This window comes from Zootermopsis nevadensis, unplaced genomic scaffold, assembly GCF_977971745.1.
Source record: "Zootermopsis nevadensis isolate Lab colony 2312 unplaced genomic scaffold, Znev_1.0 Znev_ptg000020l, whole genome shotgun sequence".
NCBI lineage: Eukaryota > Metazoa > Arthropoda > Insecta > Blattodea > Termopsidae > Zootermopsis > Zootermopsis nevadensis.
In genome coordinates, this window is record NW_028259152.1 from 4,163,508 (window position 1) to 4,185,092 (window position 21,585).

Genomic DNA, 21,585 nt, shown 5'->3' on the forward strand with positions numbered 1-21,585 from the left:
TCGAGTTCTGCATTAGGAAAACGTTTTGTTTATGGTGCTATTCAAAATTAATTACCAATTTTTCATTGGATGGATGTTTCTATCTGTCTTAAAAAAATTAAATTTGGCATTACATTTCAAATATTGTGAAGATATAGCATATTGTAACATTTCTTAAAATTAAATTTTTTTACAAGAAATGCTTACTTTCTACAATGTACAAATGGTATCCCATTTTATGACAACTTTCCTATACGTATTCCGCTTTTTCTCCAACAAAATAGATCAGACTGTGTCCCGCTTGTTTGTGTTCGTCGTGAACTTGTCCCTCTTCGTTTAATCATCGGCGGTAGTAAAAGTACAGGACGGGCCGTCTCGCCTAGATCTCTAGGCTGCAATCAGAGAACCTTAATACGACCGCAATAGGTTCACGTGTGTTTTGCCATACAGTCGGTTCGAGTGACGTATGCGCTCAGAAAGGATGTTCAACGGGAACCAAGAAGCAAGGCACGTCGTGTGTCATCCTGAGGAAGACCATGCGTCGATGTTTTAAGACCAAGTGGCAAAGAGAATGTTTGGAAGTAACCACTTGAGTCAAATATTTAAATTTAAATTCGAACCTTCAGTACTATTTTCATATATTCAGCAGTTTCGGCCTGAAAGTTCTTGAAAAATAATTTATGTATTTCAGTACGGTGCTGCATATTAACTTTTCAATCTATAGGCTTATTTGCACAACAGACGAACTTCGAAGTCATTGAGTTATGCGCAGTTGAAAAAAAAAATGCCTACACATTCCGTAAGGCATTTCACGTATTAGATTTTCTTCTGCTAAGGCACGTGTTCCTTCTCTTTCTTTGCACTGAACCCACTTGAATTTTGAAAAATTATCTATCTTAAATTTATAAAAGTTAGACCTTTTCCTAATTTCCGTAATTATGAAGCATTAATTGTTTAAGTCTATTGTAAAGTAAGTTATAAAATCAAGAGATAAGAATTTATCATGCAAACTCTACTACTTACATCATTCCGTATATTTTAATTAACCGAAAAAGTTTCTTGGGTGTTCCACACTTAGTTAAGGTCTCGTGTAGTGTTTAATATAACTGAATTGTATGATTTTTTAAAGATATACAATAAGCTCGTGTATTTATCCATTCTATTTCCATTTATATGCAGATAAAGTTTTCTTTACCTATCACGCTGTAGACATATTATCCTCACCCAATTCAAAACAAATTCTGAGATAAAGAATCTTATGTACTTGGGAGGATTCTCTACATACAAATTCGAAGTTTGTGGCCATGAAAACGACTAAGGAATTGAACTCAGGTTATCAGGGAACAGAGGATTTACACACGGACATACGTCTCACATGCGGGATTATGGGAAATCACTTTGCGTTAATAATTCTATAGTAGCTTTTATTTTATCTATTGCAAGTTTTGTTGAATTGCTTAGAATCGAGTAGAACAAATTTGGGTGCATAACTTTGGTGAAGTCATACTAAGAAATTCTTCTCTTTGCTATGATGCGGCAAGTTTTTTAATATTTCCTTCCTGTCATACTGAAGTGCTTGTAGCCTATGTATTTACAAAGTCCAATCACTTGATTACTCATAAACATACTGAAAGTTTACAAGCTTCACACTCTAAAACATCTACACTGAGAAATACGGGCAGTTTCTGTACATGTCGTGCTGTTTGCTTTTAAGTGTGACATCTTCACTTAAATTATATTAATTTCAATGTACATATTTATACAGATACTCATTTATACTCTAAGCATGATTCAATATTCCATTCATTTTCGGAAAGAAATAAAATTGATGTCAGCGGAAAATTGTTAACTTTTCTAAAACTGTCATTCAAAAAATAAATGTAAATTGAATCATTGACGACTTATTTCTACAAAATGTATTTACATGCCGTTTGTATATTCCATTTGCAAAGTATCTTATAAAACTCTATTATACAGCAACGAGAAACTATGTACACACTCGCAAGTGTTTCAGGGTGACATCTGGCGCTGCTCTCTAAACTAATGGAACAAGTTCCTGGGATTTCCCGGATAAGTCACGTGTCCTTCTGCGCATACAGTGGGCCACATGGATCAGAAATTGAACACCATTCAATATACATTTGCCAATACGATAGTATTATATATATATATATATAAAACGTTTCGGAATTTGACAGCTCAGGTACAGGCTACATTAGACAATGTACAATGCCCAAGACGCCATAACAATTCTGTTAGTATTTGGCTTGCACAAAATTCTGAGAAACCATAGTATTGAACGTGACATTGCAAATGGCTGTTGACCTCCCAGCGCAAACAAAATATCCAGTATATTTGATAGTCTTCTGGGTTGTTGCGCTGGGCAATATTTTCGATATGTGCCAACATTTTGGAGAAGCATAATGTCCGGCGAAATAACCCAGAAGACCACTATTTATATTTACTTCGCTATGAAATCCAGAATTTCTACAATACAACCAAATTCTGTTTGATTTATTTGTTGTCCTTCCACCATCTCTTGTGAGATTTGCCTTTATGAAATCTTAAACGCTCGTTACAATTGCAATGTATTCTTCTGACCGCAACTAAAATTATCTGTTATATTTGCGATGGGGTGAGACTATGACTGTGGAAATGGGTCGCTAATGGGACCTCTTGTCCATCCCCCAGATTATATGAGTGAATATAGAGCAGTGGTGGAAGGATATGCCAGGAGAAAACCGAAGAAATCGGAGTTAAACCCAGGCTTTCGCGGTGAAATGCTGGCGTGGCATACAGAGCAAAATGAGCCGTGTTAAGCACCTACCCTTGAGATAAGACGGCCGGAGCGTGAAGCTGACCATTCCCCTCCAGCTGGTACCCCTATTCGTCTTTATGGAATGATGCTTCAGCACTGGGACAGCTTTGTGTTTCTTCTAACGTAAATGCAGCTAAAGAATTTGATTTAATAATTTATGGGCAATTTATTAATTGTAAATAAAGTCACTGGTTTACAAATTCTATGGGTGTGACGTAAGAGAAACGTAGTTCAGTGCATTAAGCCCTGAGGCTTAAAGAAACCTAACCATATGGCAACTATGGGAAGGATGGTGGTTCAGGGTTACTAGTGGTTTAATTTTCGTCTCCTGCGTCATGGCAAAGTTATTTGGCACTCAGTCCATCCGCTTTGCGTCCACGACGAGCCGATCTAATCTTCGTGCGTAATGACTCCGGGAACTTCACTCTGTCGTGCGCTGATTGACAGGCGTGCTTAGCAAATAGGTGAGGCTAGCGGGGGTGGATTTATGCTGTAGTGTGGCGGCTGTGGGGGTGGAGGCGGTTGGTGGTGGTGGTCCACAGGCGGTGGTTGCAGAGTGGCGGCTGGACCGCCGCCAGCCCAAGGCTGCAGGTTCTGCAGGGCGCTGAGAGACGTGTTATTCGCTGCGCTCGACGCGTGGTGGTGCAGGTGTAGCGTCGTATCGCCCGGCGCTGAGCCTCGTTCTGCCGCGTGGTACATCCCCTTGCTGAGCGCTTCAGCCTGCAGTGACATCATAAGCCTATTGGCGGCCTGCCTCTCAGCTTCACGCTCCTCCGCTGTTTGTCTCCTGTCAAGACAAAGTGTAAATACGCACTGTTAGGAAAAATTTTCCTCGCTCGTGGCGCTACAAAACTTTTCTTTCAGTGATGTAAACGACAGGTTAGCTGTCATGCTTCAAATTCGGGAAGTCCGAAGGCCTACTAACCTGCTTAAAGAGTTCGTGTTTTTCAGTCCATCGAAGAAATTATAGTGCAGTACCTTGAAACAGGCCACGACTGTTTCCTTCAAAATTTTATGTGTGATAATATTTATTCCTGTTTCCTTCGTTACGGAGTGCATGGCAAAGACTTGCCCTCAGGTACCTTCAGATCACAACACACGAAGCAGTGAACCCTAGAAACGCTGCCACGAACATTGTTTTAATAACTAGACACTGAACTATGCATGACGGGCTTTAAAACTGTAATGTGTTTATGTGTGTGTTCTGAACGGTCCTGCGAGATAAGGTTTAATCCAGGTCAGTTGACAGAGTTTCGGAGTGGGTTAACGCAAACTACACCACACACTAAACTGCAGGACAGTCACCGCTTCAACGTCTAGACCACTTCATCTTATTAAACGTCGGTTCCTAAGTCTTGAAATCTGGATGAACTGCAACTGTATCAATAAAAAACACAGAAAATGGCATGCCTGTGTTACTAAGCGTCGTTTCCCAAACGATAACTGACAAATAGTCGTCTTATAAAATTAGGTATGTTACAATGTTAATGGATTTTGGTTGTATTAATATAGCTTAATGGAGCAGAATCCTTGATGTAGAGTAAATCACTCAAAATTAACGCCGTCCCCGAAGCATTAGGTCTATAGTTCTTCATGCAGCTGCTTTGTAGTCCGAATTAACCCTAGGAGATATCAATAAACGTTACAGATCTTAACGAGGTGTACGCCCATAATTTACCTACTCCATGTTACGTAAGCTTGCCATTAAATGGTACGACAAGTCGTTTTTAATTAAATGTATATATTTCATTCTGTCTTCCGGGTTGTTGCGCCGATTCATAGCTCTAATGACCGTGGCAGTATGATCTCTGAAACGTTGGTTAACATCGACCAGACTACACAGCGCAACAATCCAGAAGACAGAAATCTTCATAGCGTAGATAACTTAGAAAGAATCGCCCTGATGACGGAGGCAGTATGACCTCTGAAACGTTGGTTAACATCGACCAGACTACACAGCGCAACAACCCGGAAGACAGAAATCTTCATACTCACCGCTGTGAAAACCTCAAATGATACATATATATTTCATGTTTAGTAGATATTATTCCGACCGATGTGAAACAAAATTTTCACTAAGAACTGTGGTTGTAAACTCAGGGCAATCGCTCTGAAAATGGAGGCACTTTCTACCAGACTACACTGCGCAACAAAACAGAAGACACGCCACCGTGAAAATATGAAATCTCACAACGAATTAAATAAACATGACAAGCAGAAAATGAACAGTTTTAGGCGACAAGAAGAACATGGTTAATTGTAGTTAATAGAGCGAAGGACGGATTTATAGGTAGAGAATTACAGAGTACGGAGATGGAAAAATACAAAAATTATTAAAAAATAGAAATGATAATGAAGCAAGAATATGTTCTAAACGGTAGTTAATGTTGTCAACCTCAATATTAACAGCCTGGACAGGTGCAGTGGGCCACTTGTTTTCGCCTCGACTGTCCATCGTTACATGTGCTGAAGCCTCTAAAGCTTTCATAATTAATTAAAACCTTAATTAAACTCCCCAGCCCGTTGCTAGCCGGGACCTTAGCGTTGCGTAGACCTCAGCGTGAATCGTTTTTAGCGACGAACCAGCACGCAAACCGCTTTCTGTTATGGACTTCGGCTTCGATTCCTTGCAAGTTACAACACATCCATAGCCCATAGATCCCATCTTAGACTGGCGCATAATTCTGGGTCTGTTGACGATGCTACTTCGTGCTTTGCAGGAAAACTTGTCTGAACGATGAATTGGGAAGATGAGGAAGGATTCAGTTAGTGCCCTGTTGACGGAGGCAGTATGGCCTCTGAAACGTTGGTAAATATCGACCAGACTACACGGCGCAACAACCCAGAAGACAGAACTCTTCATAGCGTAGATAACTTAGAAAGAATCGTCCTGATGACGGAGGCAGTATGACCTCTGAAACGTTGGTAAACAACGACCAGACTACACGGCGCAACAACCCAGAAGACAGAAATCTTCATAGCATAGATAACTTAGAAATAATCGTCCTGATGACGGAGGCAGTATGACCTCCGAAACGTTGGTAAACATCGACCAGACTACACAGCGCACAGAAGACAGAAATCTTCATACTCACCGCTGTGAAAACCTCAAATCATACATAATCTATTTTCTGGTTTATGTTTGTGAAAGACTTGGGCTCTTACGCTGGAGAAAAAACGTAGATCGAAGTGTACTCTTCACTACACTGTAGGTCATATGTGAGTTTTGTTCAGCCCTGTATAATTACATGGATCCGTACTAATCATATGCGACAGTCAATTATCTGCCCCCGTTGTACGGCGTCATTACAAGGCATATTAACCAATACGCACTATTTTATTGCAGACTGTTTTTTATTAGATGACAAGGAAATTACTTGCCCCGGTGTTGTGGTCATAATGAATTAAAACTGTTACTAGTTCTGACGTTACTGCAGCTTTGCAATTTCGAAATTATCTGCGGCTGACTTTTCCAGGCGCTGACTGCCGATGCATGTTTGTACTGTGCCTCAAACTTTTAACATTAAAGCGCATTAAAACATAACAAATAAATACTTCTTAAAGAACATGTCTGCCTTCGTATGTTGCGCTGTGTAGTCTAGCAGAAGTTAACCGACGTTTCAGAGTTGCATGCTGTCTCCTTCTACCAGACTGCACGGCGCAACGTCATTTTCATATTCGTCGCCTTGAGAACCCGAAATCTCATACAACTCGTTATGACACAAGAGTCAGGAGACATACAAAATATGGGTTTAACGAAGATTACATGAGTCTATTTAAAAATGATAGACAACTTTTAGAAATGTCTCCCTCTTATGTTAGCTACAAATATTTGAAATCCCACAAAATTTCACAAGAATTTTGTTGTAATACAAAAAATAGTCTCCACATTCCTGCAAACTACATCTTTTCTCTCGTTTCCTCAGTTCTGAAACAGATGGTTTAGCTTTCCCACTTCACCGTCCACGCAGTCTGCTGATAAACGCGGGCCAAATAATGGTTCATTTATCAAATCAACATGTTCTTCGAGAATTGACAATTTCAGAGCTATCTGTTCTTTAGCTCTCCATCTTTCGACTTTTCTTCCAAGCTAAATTGCTTACTGAGGACAGCCACAAGTGTGTAACTGAGACTCGTAACTAATACTCACTGTAAAATGCAACTTCATGCAATTATCTGATGTTCTAAAACCTTATTTCTTTATGTTTTATCATACGCATTCATTCTGTTCTTCAGACATTATCAAGAGTCCCTGTACTACTATATTCTGTTTATAGGCCCTGTTCTATCTACTGTATTTTTTAACATAAACCTATTACATTACTGTCAATGTTGTGTCTATGTTATAAAATAATGTCCATAGAACAATCTTATTGAAATAAATGGAAGTACACTCTTACTGAAAATAAATTAGCCATTTCATGCTCTGTTTAGTGAGTAACAATTAATAAATTTACATTTAAATATTTTTGAATGCTATACGAGTGAAGACAAATTCTAGTTAACAAATAAGTGTGTGTCTTCAGTCGATATGTGCCCCGTTTGCAGATCGAGCTATTGAATCACGCCGGATGCGCTGAAGCTGTGGCTGAGGTTTCCAGTGTTCGTCTCTTTGACTGTTGTCAATGCTGTGGCTCTGAGTATACGGTGTACTAACTAATAATAACTACTAATAACCAGAAGAAAATTCAGTCGGCAGATATCTAGTGAAGAGTTCGGTCGAAGGAATCGGTTTACTCTACTCACGCACAATTTGAAAATCGAGTCCTTATTGATGTCGGCACAGAGCTACTCAGATGTGAATGTGTGTGCCATCTTGCCGGAATATAAGGTGAGCACATTCACATTAATGTTTTCCTCTTTGTTACTGCAATAAAATTTGTGTGAGTCCACGATGCATATTCATTACCTGTCGTATTCATTTGTTGACATAAATGCTTACTTTTATTCCCTGATATGTCAGATAATACGAATTTTTCTCAAGTGGCTTTTTCTTCTTTCATACAAATGAAGATGGCGAGTTCAGATTCAGACTGTCCGTCATTTTAGCAACGCGTTGTTAGCACACGCAGCTCAGGCCTATTGTACAAAAATTGGGCAAAATGCTTTATGTAAATCATAGCTTATTTTGTTGCTCGACCTAATGTGATAGCAAACGAATTCAATGGACATTTATTTTGAAATAATCTTTCGATATTAATTATCAAAGCTCCGAAATTAAAATTAGCAATTCGATATTTAGAACTTAGATAAACATCGAAATCGAATATGTCTGCAAAACAATTACGACATAATCACAAGAGTCATTATCCTTCGTAAAAATGAATTAAGCTTGTTTACAACAGCTCTAAGTCTGACGAAGACTGTGTATACATTTGACTTATAGTCTGTCATATGCCTTCTGAAGATGCGTCCAGGAAGCAACTTATCGCGGTTTCTCTTAACACGGCCGCAACTAAAAAACCGCATTGTCTTTCCCGATTTCTCCTTCTTTTCTGCAAAGTGCATGTGAATTATTGAGAAGTGAGTCTGTTCGCACGTCTGTCTGCTTCGTGATCCGATTTAAAATCAAAACAAAGCGAGGTAAATTGATATATGTCATTGTTCCTCCTTTGTACGAATTCTGACAGACATGACCTGCAACTGCTTTCATCATCAGAAAGGGGAGAGTTTTTAGTCTCCAGTAGTGTGTGTATAATTGTTTATTGTTGAACCGATTAGAAGTGATAAATGCAGAATTTATTAACGCCAGTGGTTCCAGAAATTCCATAGACTCAAAATGAGCATTGAGAGACTTGTATGTACCATTTTTGACATTACAGTAAAAGCTAAATTTTGTAGGAAACAAGAGTGGTTTGTTGTAAAGGAAACATACTTGCATACGATATGTGCTTTGTGATCGGACTTCTGGGAACAAAAAATAACAGAATAAATTCGAATTTGTAAAGAATCGATCAACTGTGAGCAGCAAGAATAAGCAAAATGGAATGCGAAATTCATTTATGATTACAGAAGGCAGCTCTGGTTTCTCAGCTAACATACAGTCTTGCAGCAAACAAACAAATGCCAAACGTTTCAAACGGCATGATCTACAACATCGCAAACTAAATAATCTGTATTCGTTTTTAAGAATTAAGTTAATTTTTATAAATCAAACGGAACACACACAGACCGTGTAGCATGCTTTGTTAAAATGTGGTTTGTTTACATGTCAAATTTCATGCAAGCATCGTATGTGATGGATTTGGTGACCAATGCAATTGAGTGAGACTCAAATTTCGCTGTATTGATTGATAAATTTACTGTATTTACTAAGCCAACGTCTGCCTAGATTTTGTATGTGTGAGTCTTTATAAATGGAAAACAAAAGGGAAAACCTGTGACATGGCGTTATGCTAACCGCAGGCTATAATTGTCGGTTCGGAGACACCGTGCAATATTGTTGGAATGAATCCATTCAAGCCATTTATTGATATATTTGAGATTTATTTAACGACGCTGTCAGTGGCTCAGACAATATTGCCTGTAGAGTCGAATGAGAGGATGATTAATTGGTAATAAATTGGAAGGGATATGCAACGAAGTGGTCGTGACCTAATTTAAGGCATTATCCTGATATATGCCTGTAGGGATTGAAGTAATTCATGAAAAGCATCAGTATAGCCAATTTTCTTATCTGGATTTAAACCCAAAGTCTCCCAAAAAATGAAGCAGGGCTGCTAACTACTCGACCGCTATGTTTGATTGTATTTATATGTCTTATATGTACTGCACCATGCATCTTCAGAAAGTGCATTGAATTTGAGTCAAATTAAAAAGTAAATTCCAAAACACGTAAGAAGAAACAGGGCATCGAAAACAATGATTTTGTCAGTTTTGAAGTTCTCAAGGCGGCGAGTATGAAGGTGACTGTCTTCTAAGTTGTTGCGCTGTGTAGTCTGGTAGAAGTTTATCGGCGTTTCAGAGGTTCTTACCGTCTTCATAGCCCTGACAATGGGGACAATAAGAACCCCTAGAACATCGGTCAGTTTTTGCCATACTATACTTCACAACATCCCAGGAGACAGTCTTCGTCAACAGCACTTTAGCTGCTTGTTTTGTACGGGCGTGATACGTGTTCCCTTACGGGTCTCGATCCGGGACCCCGGAATGAAAGGCCCTCTGTGTTCTGAAGGAGAGGGATTTAAACCGGAGACGCACTCATACAGTGGCGCCGCGCCCCCAACGCCAGGTTGACGTGTGTCGTCAGCCCTTGTGAATATTTCACCGCGCTAAACAGCCGAGTCGTGTATCAGATGCATTATTCACTCGCATTGAGCACCGTTGTGTGTATAATGCAAAGGGCTACCACTTTTTAAACTGCCGAGGGTTTTAGTCGGTCGGCAGACACCCTCATACACTCCTAGCATTTTCTTTTTGTTACTTTCAAGAGGATGAATGCGACGCAGTTTCTCCTTTGTTCCTTACGCTTTGTTTCTTAAACCGATTTCTGGAAAAGTTTAATAAAATTTCGAAGACATTTAAATTACCCCTTCTTGTACTTGTAGGCCTGGAAGTAGGAAGTTTAAAAATGTATGCACTCTTATAGCCTATATGAGCAATTGTTGATAGACGATCGAGGACTTAGATTAGCAGTTAGGAGTGTTACCTTTTTACAAATAATCTAGCTTTCACGCGTTCAGAGATATTGTGATTTCTTTTGATGTCATTTTAAGATATTAATATTTGTTGTGACTAAATGTATTCTATGTCGTCATTAAATGGTGAAATTAAATCTTAACCGTGTTCACATGGCAGTAATGCATACAGGATTTGTCATGAAAAAACAAGGCGAGTAGATCTCTCGAAACCCTAGGAGTAGACTGCACGTGAGAATAATATTAAAATGAATCTTAAATAAACAGGGTGTGAGGAAGTGGTTAAGATTCAAGTGGCTTAATATATGACCTAGTTGTGGGCTCTTCTGAAGACAGCATTATATATGAAATAATGTGGATGTTAGACCTGTATAAAGTTATAATATTAATAATGCTGGGCTTGAATTATACAAATATTAATTACCTATAAGTTACATTTAATGAATTGGATAATTTGATCGAATAAGCCTATTTTTAGAAACTAAAAATTATGAAGCTGCTTGTTGCTCTATTTCCTTCACCTCCAACACAACCAGCATTCCAAGCCTACGGTACTACGAACCCAAAAATATAGCGGTTGTACCAGAGGGCGAAGCAAGGATGAATGTTGAAACAGGGCCACAGAAAACCACTCCCTTAGTCAGCTCAATTATCGTAAGAGTGTCTCCTAACTCGACTCTAACAAAGCACAGAAGGAGGCAGGGGGGTGAAAGAGGGTGTGAGGGCTAATGTTGTAAAGAGACCCACCCCCTGCTGCACGATGGTAGTGTGGCACAAATGCCGCTTGAAGTTGGCCTATCACTCTTCGGAGATTTTTTTTCAGTGCATACCTCGATGCTGTAAAACGAATAACAGTTCTGACATTACGTTCTTTAAATAGAAACTACACATGAAATAAAATGTTATAAAGATGACTGTCATTTTCATATTCACCTCCTTGAGAACTTGAAATCTCACCTATAATGTTCTAGTTACAGTGAATATGTACAAGAAATGGACTCAAAACGAAACTGGTTGGAGAGAATTAATAAATCACACACTGTTTCCTGCACGCTTTTAAAATTGCTTTTAATATTTTCTGAAATTTGAACTTCTTGGAGCAAAGAATTCCCGCATAAACTAATAACAGTTCGGTTTGTCCAGGAATTATCTGTCTCTTGCATAATATGAAGACTCATTACCGTATGTACCGCATCAAGGCGCTGGTTAATATCTTGAGCCAGATGATTTCATTACTTGCCCTACAAATATATCTGTGGTATCCATTTTAATATTATCTCCCATTGAGCATCGGTCTTCCTAGAGGTATCTTCGGTAACTACAACTAAAACTGTGTATGCATTTCTCATTTCTGTCTACGTGCCATGTGTCTAGCCCATTTCATACTTCTTGATATGATCGCCGTAATAATATTTGGTGATAAGTACAAATTATAAAGACCGTCGTTATGCAGTTTTCTTCATTATCCTAATACTTTATTTTTCTTAGGTCCGAAATAAACTGCTCTCCTGAATTCTGTATTTTGAAGTATTCTCAGTCCGTGTTGTTCGCTTCCCGTGAAATACCAAGTTCCACACTCATCTAACATAAAACAGTAGGTGAAATTACAGCCACGTGTGTGTTAATATTTAGGTTTTTAGACATACATAGGTTGACAAGAATATTATTATATGACTATAGCTTGTCTTACTGTAAAATATCGTGCCACAAATATCTTATGCCCATAGAAACAGGACATGAAAGTAAAGTTATATGGAGATGGCTGTCTTCTGGGTTGTTGGGCTGTAGCGACGTGTAGTCGATCGCCCTGATGATGGAGGCAATAAGGACCTCTGAAACGTCGGTGAACTTCTACCAGCCTAAACGGCGTAACAATCCAGAAGACGGCCATCTTAAGACTCACAGCTGTGAAAACCTCAAATCCTATATAAAGTTACGTGCATTTTGAACAATCACACGACTACATGCTGATGAATGGTTAGGTGAAGAAAAATCCCACCCCTTCCGGGAATCAAACCCTGCGTGTGACTGGGGCGATTGAGATGGCGGTGGTAATGATAACGACAACACTTATTCACATTCTCCTTTGCTAATGGCATTTCAGTACAACTGCTCGTCTAATCCTAACTTCCCAAATTGAGCCACAGAAGCAATTCTAATGTCGAGGCCGTAACATGAACCTAATCCGCCGCATGTAACGAGGACTTTAAATGGAAGAGTATTATAATAAAAGGCAAGAGTCTCGTTTCCTTTTCATCCTATAAAACCACATCGGGACCTCTAAAACCTAAACGTAAAACCAACCACCCTCTATCCACTCACAGGGAAGTTCAGTTGGTTTCAGAAAGCCACTTACTTAACTGAATTGTCCCGCCATCTCCTTGCCCTCCCGTTCCGTTCACTCCGTACCCATTCAGCTAATGTGATGTGCTACTCTTTGCTAGAAAACCCTGTTTGGAGTTACACATGTTTCTGCCTCAAGTTGCTTGAGGATGGGCGACGGTGTCCTTGCCCCCCAACATTAAATGCTTTAGAACTGGAGGCTCGAACATTTAAGCAATATTTTACATTAACTATTAACAAAATTACTTAGATTTTAGGCGTGCTTGAATATTTAGAACAACTTTGTTAAGGAAAATATTATGATTGTTGATAGGAAAATTTGAAATTCGGTTCCATGAAATGTTGCGAAGGTAGGCCCTACTCATATGTTTCAATATTTTAATTTCGAGTAATGCCAGGAAATACATTAACGAAAAATTACGTTTCGTATATTCGAAAGTCAGTTTGGTGTTGCTCCGTCCATTATAAAATATTTATTGAACTAAAATTTGTCACAACAGAGTAGCTACTTAGGCCATGCAGTTTACTAAAGTAGCATCGCCATGTAATTATTCCTGGTCTAACTTGAAACGTGGCAAAGCCTATCTCGGGTGGAAAAGTATAGCGCTGTCTTCAGCTTCTCCTCTGAACTTCAAACGTGCAAGCTTGTAGAAATCAAAGTGCCTTCCAGAAATTCTTGTCCTTTGGTTTTGGCGGCTGGATTTCAGTTTATAACTTCGGCTTTCGTGGATGAGCCGCGTCGAATGTCGCAGAATGAAGATGGGGCGTACGATATGAAGCTTTCACGGCGAAGAAGTATAATGAATTCTTCGAGGGCTGAAGTGGTGGCAGATCCCGGGATCTCCAACCACTTCATTGCCCTGAGGACGAGGACGAAGATGATTCTCGAAACGTTGGTGTTTTCTCCATTAAATCGCCTGACACGGCTGATAGCCCGAGAAGGAATAATTTATTATAAGATTTCTGTCTTCTGGGTTGTTGCGCTGTGTAGTATGGTCGATGTTAACCAACGTTTCAGAGGTCACACAGCGCAACAACCCAGAAGACAGAAATCTTCATACTCACAGCTGTGAAAACCTCAAATCATACAATACATTATAAGATGGTGCTTGTCCGAGAAATCCAAAGTAACGCATTTCAATAGACTAGCGGCACAAAGTTAACGTCAGACATTTAGTGATAGAACGAGGCAATCTACAATGACTCGGCCAATGCTGCTGTGAACGCTGGTTGGAGGGATCATCGAACCACGACTTTACTGCAAGGTACACCGGGTTTGCCTACATCAAACAGACATACGATGTATAAATGGAAAGAAATACTAAAGTTTGATCTAAGAACAGGACTTTGGAAGTTCTGCTGTGTTTTCTGCTACGGCGAACTGCAGGCCGTTCGTCGCCGATGGCGGGCTGCTCTGCACGACACGAAATTCCCATTACTAGTTATCAGAAAGGCGCAGTCGGGTAATTAAATGGTTTCATGTTTGTTTGGAAAACCTAGCAGCAAACGCACACACGCACACACACACACGTTTGTGCTTAATTGTCAACTCCACTTAGCTATTCCCTTTCTAGATTAGAATGTGGGCTGGTTCCATATTTTAGCCTCTTACTTTTACCACTTACAAATGACCCGCAACTTGAGTTAATTTCCTCGATAAGAGGTCCGTTGAACATGCATTGTTTTGGATTCTGTATATTCTATTACATTAGGCTATTCCTTCGCATTCTTTCTCGAATGTATTTCTATCTTTAAAAAATTGCCGCGTGGTGTCTGCGTTCAAGAATGATTTCAGTGAAGGATGTTTATGGAATCCTCGAAACTGAAACTAGCTTAGGATAATGGCGACCTTTCTGTGTCAGCTGTAAAACCGCATATTTACTGTCCCAATCAGCGAACACGTCTGTGGATCTATAGCTTACGACGCTCACAATCTTTAAGACAGTTAGCAGCTTAGCTCAATCCACCACAATAGACAGTTGCTGATCCAATTCCAAGAAAGAGTAATTAACCTAGGCCTACTTTTTTTCCCCACTGGATTTGTACGATTACTTTTAAATCACACAGTTTATTTACATCCAGAATCCGAAATTTCTACAGGTTACATTTACATTCCTGTTACGTTTTGTAGTTTGCTGGCATCATATCATTATATTGACGTATTTACGAAATGAATCTAAAAAAAGGAATCTGGTTGTTTCTTAGGAAGCACATTTAACAATTTAAATAAAAAGGAAATTACAATTCTACAGTGAAAATCACTCGATCATTTTCTTATAACAACAGTAGGCCCAAATACAAAGAATCTCTACTCGTGCTCTGTTTTCTGAGGATACCTGCCATATTAAATTTGTACACTTCTTATGGTAAGAAATTTTAGACAATTTTGCAGGTTGGGTTGTAATGCCGTGCTGACTTTCAGGCAAATACCAACGCTTCGGAGGAACATCCTGCCTCTATCTTCAGGACTTCAGCACTATTTCATCGTAAAGTTGGTGTCTGCCTAAGAGTCTACGCGGAACAACCCAGAAGGCAAACATCGGCTTCTTCACCGCCGCGAGAAAATTCAGTTTTATTTCGGAGATCGTGAAGCTGTTGTGTCTAGTACGATATAGACTTAACCATAACGCCTATTTATTTCAGGCTGATTGCTTTGATGTCTTACATTCTTTATAATCGACTGTATTTTTAAGTTATTTGACTCTGTTAAAACTTCTTCCACACAGTGATCAGTTCAAGTTCTGACGCCCTGTCAGCGTCTATTATTTGTTCTTCTTACAGCAGAAGCAAAAATTTCAGGCGCTCGTAATATTCTGTCTATGAAGCTTGGAAGAATGCTAAGTGCTTTTAGAAGAGTAATTGCACAATGGCGGATGTTGCTTGCCGGCTGCGAATCATAGCTTGCTAATGCTACAAGGACATTTCTCTAATTACAATTCTGCTGGCTGTCATTTTCTGAGAGACTATGTGAGAACTTGTTCAGAAACATTTGTTTCAAGTTCTTTGACTTGACCTTTAAGAACCCTAAGGACAGTTTTGTGCATTAAATGCACAATTTTAATTTGGGGAATATGTCCGTCCGTCTTATCTCCGAATCAACTCAACGGATTTCGATTAAATTTAGCTAGTGTATTATACATCAGAAGTTGTAAGGAAAATACAGTATTGATGGGCACCTGTCCTATATAATCCCTGTTTTGTATCCGTTTCAACTCTTTATCAACTTTTCTCCGAACCAGCTGATTGTACTGTCTGTAGTAAGTCCTTAGAGGAATGTAAATTAGCGAACAAAGCATTTATAAAAAAACGTGTATTCTATTACATTGTATAATTATAGGCTAATAAGTAAAGGAATTAGACTGCCATCTTCCTGCACAGAAACCTACCTGTAACTCCAAGGAATTTTTACAAACGTTGGATTGCAGCAGTGCCATGTACAGTCCTCGTAGAGCCATGTAATTCTCCCGTTCTTCTGACTATGCAAGTAGCTTAAGGTTCATTGCTTTGTTAAGGACGTACTAAAATTTTCATGTTTGTGTCCAGTCGCGTTATCCAATAACAAGCCTACTGATCATACAGAAAGCTTGAACTTACCTCCATTTTGTACGTCGGTTTTGAAACCAAGTTTTGACTTGAGCGTCGGTCATCTTGAGCGTCTTGGCGAGAGACGCGCGCTCTGCTGACGCCAGGTATTTCTGTTTGTGGAATCGCTTCTCCAACTCTGCGATTTGCAGGCGTGTGAAGGAGGTCCTCGGCTTCTTACGCTTCGGCGGAGTTCTGTTCTGGTACGGGTGTCCGATGCGCCTCGTAATAGGAAACGTGGCTGTGAAAGGCAAGAAGCAGCAGACTTAATTCATCTCAAGACACAGCTACGTGAAAGTATACATGAGATACTTGCGGGACAAAATGAAGCTGAAGAACATTAGCACATCACATGGCGTAGGTGTATTTTTACCATAAAGTAACATCCGCCATTTTTATAACCTTTGTAGCTTCGTGCAAAACACTTCGTAGTTTAGAGACTGTTCACGAATGTAGAATATCTATTGCTGCAGCAACAGATTTGAATGAAAATATTTTTTATTAATGGACTATTAATACTTAAGAGCTGCCTGTCAGTATTACATGACGATTGATTCTTTGCTACTCTTTTTCATTCATAAACCATTAACCATGTCTGCCGAAGTTGTGTAGCCTGATCTGCTTGCAGCTGTGTTAACTTAAATAAATAATATAATAATATCATCCCCGCCACGTCTAACCTTTCAAAATGGTCTGCTCCCTTCAGAAATTTCGACTAAAATATATTCATTTATCATCTACGCGACTACGTGCAATATTGCAGCTGTGTGGGAAATACTTATATTGTGTACAGAGCATTATGTCAGTGCTGAGATATTCTAAGTACTCATAAAATTTCATCGTCTGCAAACTTTTAATATAAGGTAGTGTACCTATACATATTCTCTAGTCTTGAATCTTTCGTTTAAGGCTTCAGTGTTCGCAACCTTTCTACACTCGCGGGACACTAAATATTGTCGAAGAGTCGTGGCGGAACACCAACCACATTTGCATATCGTTGGAGGGAGTTAGATGGTTTATGGCATTGATTGGCCGCGACAACTTCTTATAAATCGATCCCAATCGAAAAATGTTCAATTCGAAGTTTATAATTTTCCATCTTTATTATTATGATATTTATTTTAAATATATTAATGATTTCAAATAGATTATAATATAATATTTGCTACCGTTTCAGCCAAAATTTATTAACTATGTGTAAACATTTAAGCTTAAAGATACTCTTTTATATTTGTACATGTAGATTGCAGAAAAATACATAGAGTGGCAATAAAAGTAAATGGGAGGTGCACATGTTTTGCTGCAAAGTGGTTGTGTTGTTTTCCGATTCCATTTAGTACATCTTGCCTGTCCTCTGTCCGCCCGATCATAATAAAGAAAATGAAAACTGAGACAGAACAGAATAAATGATTAACAATTATTTATCTCATTATGGTTATAATTATAATATGAGGTGAAAATTACGTGGCACACCCAGATGGCCTCCGCGGCACACCGGTTGTGCATCAATGGTTTAAGGCTACAGATAATTCTTCAAGAGGAAACGTTGTTATGTTGATATCCTGCAAGAACGAAACCACAAGTTTTTAAACTTATCCCTGGCGCTTATTTAAGCCCCACACACTCAGGCGTATGGGGAATGGAGTTACCGCTCCTCGTGTTCTTAACCTTGGCATTGCATGAAGGTCAGTGCTTCTACACTGCGCTGATACGACCATGGATGTCCTGTCCAGAAAGTGAGCTGACGCTCGGTCACAGACCGGACACGAAATCGGGAATATATAAATTGACTCTCAAGAGAACGACGCTGACCATAGAGAGGCAGCTTGTGCCATGGTAAGAAATGGTGACGCTATTGAGGCACATGGCGTAGAACAGTGCATCAGGAATAAAGGCTATCCACTTCTGCCACTCCCTCTGTGTGATGGCAACAGCCTCAGTATCTCCCTCGTGATTGGTTCTTGATGATTGCTCTAATGGGCAACTGACGTGCAAACATCCGATGTGGAAAGAAAGAATCTACTTCAACGGTTGCCTGGCAACGTAATGACTTCTCCCCTCCTTTACGCCCCACTCCCCTCCATCGATGCCATAAATAATGATATCTTTCCCCTCTCCGATTCCTCATCCCTATAGACCAAAAAGATGCAAATAGAAGCACAAGACATTACTTGCTAATAGGATTTTGTCATGGAAGGAGTCTGAGGCCTTTATTCTAAAAAGAAAATTAAAGCAGTAACAAGAAATTCAAAACTGGGCTGAAGTAAAACAGAACACAACGTTTGTGCCATCGAACATCGCCGTCAAGTGGTTAGTATTCCCGCTTTGTATTCGGGAGGCCCAGGTTCTAAATGCGATCGAAATAGAGACCAATGTCAGATTATGGAAAACGTGGTAGCAATCTTCACCCTGAAGATGGTTGCTATACATTTATCCGAATGGCCCATAACCGTCTTCAAGACCACGCGGAGTCACAATCCAGCAGACTACAATTGACAATTATGAAATTTCGGATTCCATGAACGTAACTTGACTTGCGACTATCAGCTTCTCAAGAACCACTACGCGCAGTTGGTTATGTTCGGTCCAAATATTGTCTTTAACAATGTTATAAACACATGGACTTGTTTCTTCTCTGAGGCGTGTGACTGTTGGTAGGCCTTTCTTATTGTGTCAACTGATTGGCCTTTCCTTTTCAAAATCTCGATATGATTCGATTCACAAACATAATAATGCAGATAATATGACAAAATATTAGACTCGCATGAACTTCAGACAGAATCTGTCACAAAGACACTTGCTTTAGTCCTCCTATTGCGATGGAATCTCTGTGTTCTCTGACGTCGGGAAAGTAAATAATGCAACAAAAATTTCCATCGATTCAACAGGAGTTTTAATTCGAGATAAAACAGAAAGGGGAACGATTAAATTAGATCCTGAAATATTAATCTCCTGACTGTACATGCATCAGTTGCATTTTAGTTAATCTTTTTTCAAGTCCGCTGAGAAAGCTAATTCGCGTTGCTGCCTTCATTTGTTTCATTTCGTTTTTTTAATTTAATGTTTAGGGGCTGAGTCGAGGAGAAGAGCGGGGCTGAAGATACGAGAACATCGAAACGAGACGCATAAATTAATAAAGAAACAAATGAAAAACGTCATAAATTTCATAAAACGCCAAGGAAGTGAATGGCCGATAATATTCAGAAACACGCAGTGGAAAAGCAGAAGACGACGTAAGATTTCAGGTTCTTACGGTGGCGAATATGAGGATGGCTGTCTTCTGGAATGTTGCACCGTATAATCTGGTAGAACTAGATCGATATTTCAGAGGTACTTGAGAGTCGCAGTAAGCACCACTGAACTGTCGGCTAAGTTCCATCAGACTGCGTGATGCAACATTTCAGAAGACAATTATCTTCATAGACTACGACGTTTTAATGTTACAATAATTTGATATGTGCCAAATGCGCCCTTGTGGGTGGCATTACAAAGGTGAATTTCGGTTGCTTATGACATTTGTTTGCTGTTTTGTAAAAGGCCGGCCTATGCAGTCAGTTGTACGAGGGTCGCTCATTAAGTAATGCCCCACATTTTTTTCCTCAGAACATATTTATTCAAGATGGCTCAAATTTAGTGACAATATAAATCAATGTTTCCTTTACACATACTATTTTTCCACATAGTCCCCATCAACTTGTACGGTTTTACGCCAGCGTGGAACAAGTGCATGCATGCCTTGCCGGTACCAGCTCTTGTCCTGTGCACGTAGCCATGTCCTCACTGCTTGAATCACGCTCTCGTCATCTTCAAATCTTGTTCCGCGGATAGCATCTTTAAGTGGCCCAAAGAGATGGAAGTCGGAGGGTGCCAGATCTGGACTGTAGGGTGGATGGGGTAGCACCGTCCAACCCAATTTGGTGATTTCTTCCCGGGTTCTCAGACTTGTGTGAGGGCGTGCATTGTCGTGCAGGAGCAAAATTTCTGCTGGATGCTTGTGAGGCCGAACTCGTCGAAAACGCTTCTTGAGGTTTTTCAGGGTCCTGATGTACGCGTCTGAATTGATGGTCGCACCTCTTGGCATCACATCCACAAGAATGACCCCATCACTGTCCCAAAAGACAGTCATCATGACTTTTCCGGCGGAGGGAGTTGTCTTGAATTTCTTCTTTCTCGGTGATTGAGGATGATGCCACTCCATTGACTGCCTTTTTGTCTCTGGCTCAAAGTGGTGTATCCAGGTTTCGTCACCTGTAATGATCCGGGACAGAAAGACCTCTCCCTCAGCATCAAAACGCTCCAACAATTCAGAAGAAATCGTTTTCCTTTGAATCCTGTGGTCTGCTGTGAGACTTCGTGGAACCCATCTTGCGCACACCTTCGAATATGCGAGAGCCTGGATAATTGCAATCACACTTCCATTGCTGACTGAAAGCTGTTGGGCCAATTGTCGAGTTGTGATGCGCCGATCCTCACGAATAATGGCATCCGCGCGGTTCAACATGTCTGGAGTGGTGGCTGTGGCAGGACGCCCAGAGCGCGGCAGATCACGGAGCTCGGTTTCTTCACTTCCTGAAGCTTTAACTCTCTTAGCCCAGCGACCAACAGTGCTCCTATCGACTGCACAGCTTCCATACACAGCACACAAACGTTTATGAATGTTCACCACCGTTTCTTTTTCAGCAACAAGGAATTCAATTACAGCTCGTTGCTTGTAACGAGAGTCGTTCACAGACGCCATTTTAACAGTTCACTACAGCTCCGCTATCGGTTGGAATCATTTGAAACTCCGTACACGAACGCGGGAAACATCAAATCTCAAGCATGTAAAAGTACACTTTTCTATCTTCATTATTGGCTGAGAAAAAAAATGTGGGGCATTACTTAATGAGCGACCCTCGTAAGTCGAGCTGATATACAGCGTAGCCATGTGTCATACTGATGGCAGGCTGTCGATTGCGAGACTTAGATATGCCTAGTGGCCTATATTGCTAGTTAACACTTATTGTTTGTTCCTGGTTGACATTTTTAGAGGCCTGCCTATTGTAATTTTGTGTACGCTTACATGATCATAACAGCTGTGTTCAGAAACACGAATTAAAATGCAATGCATGATGTTTCAGACTTTCTTTTATAAGCTCAATTCAAAATTCTGTTTTCAGATACCAGAGCTTCCATAAATTTATGAAATGTTTAATGTTTTCTGTCCTGGTCATAGGCCTGTTTGAT

At 39.9% G+C, this 21,585-nt stretch overlaps 1 protein-coding gene and 1 long non-coding RNA gene across 3 annotated transcripts in view; one reads left to right on the top strand and one right to left on the bottom strand.

The window, feature by feature from the left end:
• C15 (homeobox protein C15) overlaps positions 1–21,585 on the bottom strand; it is a 64,335-nt gene that overhangs the window by 11,525 nt on the left and 31,225 nt on the right. The window contains exons 2-3 of one of the 2 annotated variants that reach the window (XM_087351670.1): positions 16,372–16,600; positions 1,387–3,584 (exon numbers count right to left, since the gene is read on the bottom strand). In XM_087351670.1, the coding sequence (XP_087207796.1) occupies positions 3,251–3,584; positions 16,372–16,600 (563 nt within the window). In that variant the 3' untranslated portion in view covers positions 1,387–3,250. Of the gene's footprint in view, positions 1–1,386; positions 3,585–16,371; positions 16,601–21,585 lie in introns of those variants that run through there. The other variant, XM_087351671.1, reaches the window with a different exon arrangement.
• Positions 7,343–21,585, top strand: part of LOC147873265 (uncharacterized) — a 55,724-nt gene continuing 41,481 nt past the window's right edge. Inside the window, exon 1 of the long non-coding RNA XR_015535889.1 lies at positions 7,343–7,628. This is a non-coding gene — a long non-coding RNA (uncharacterized LOC147873265). The remainder of the gene's footprint in view (positions 7,629–21,585) is intronic.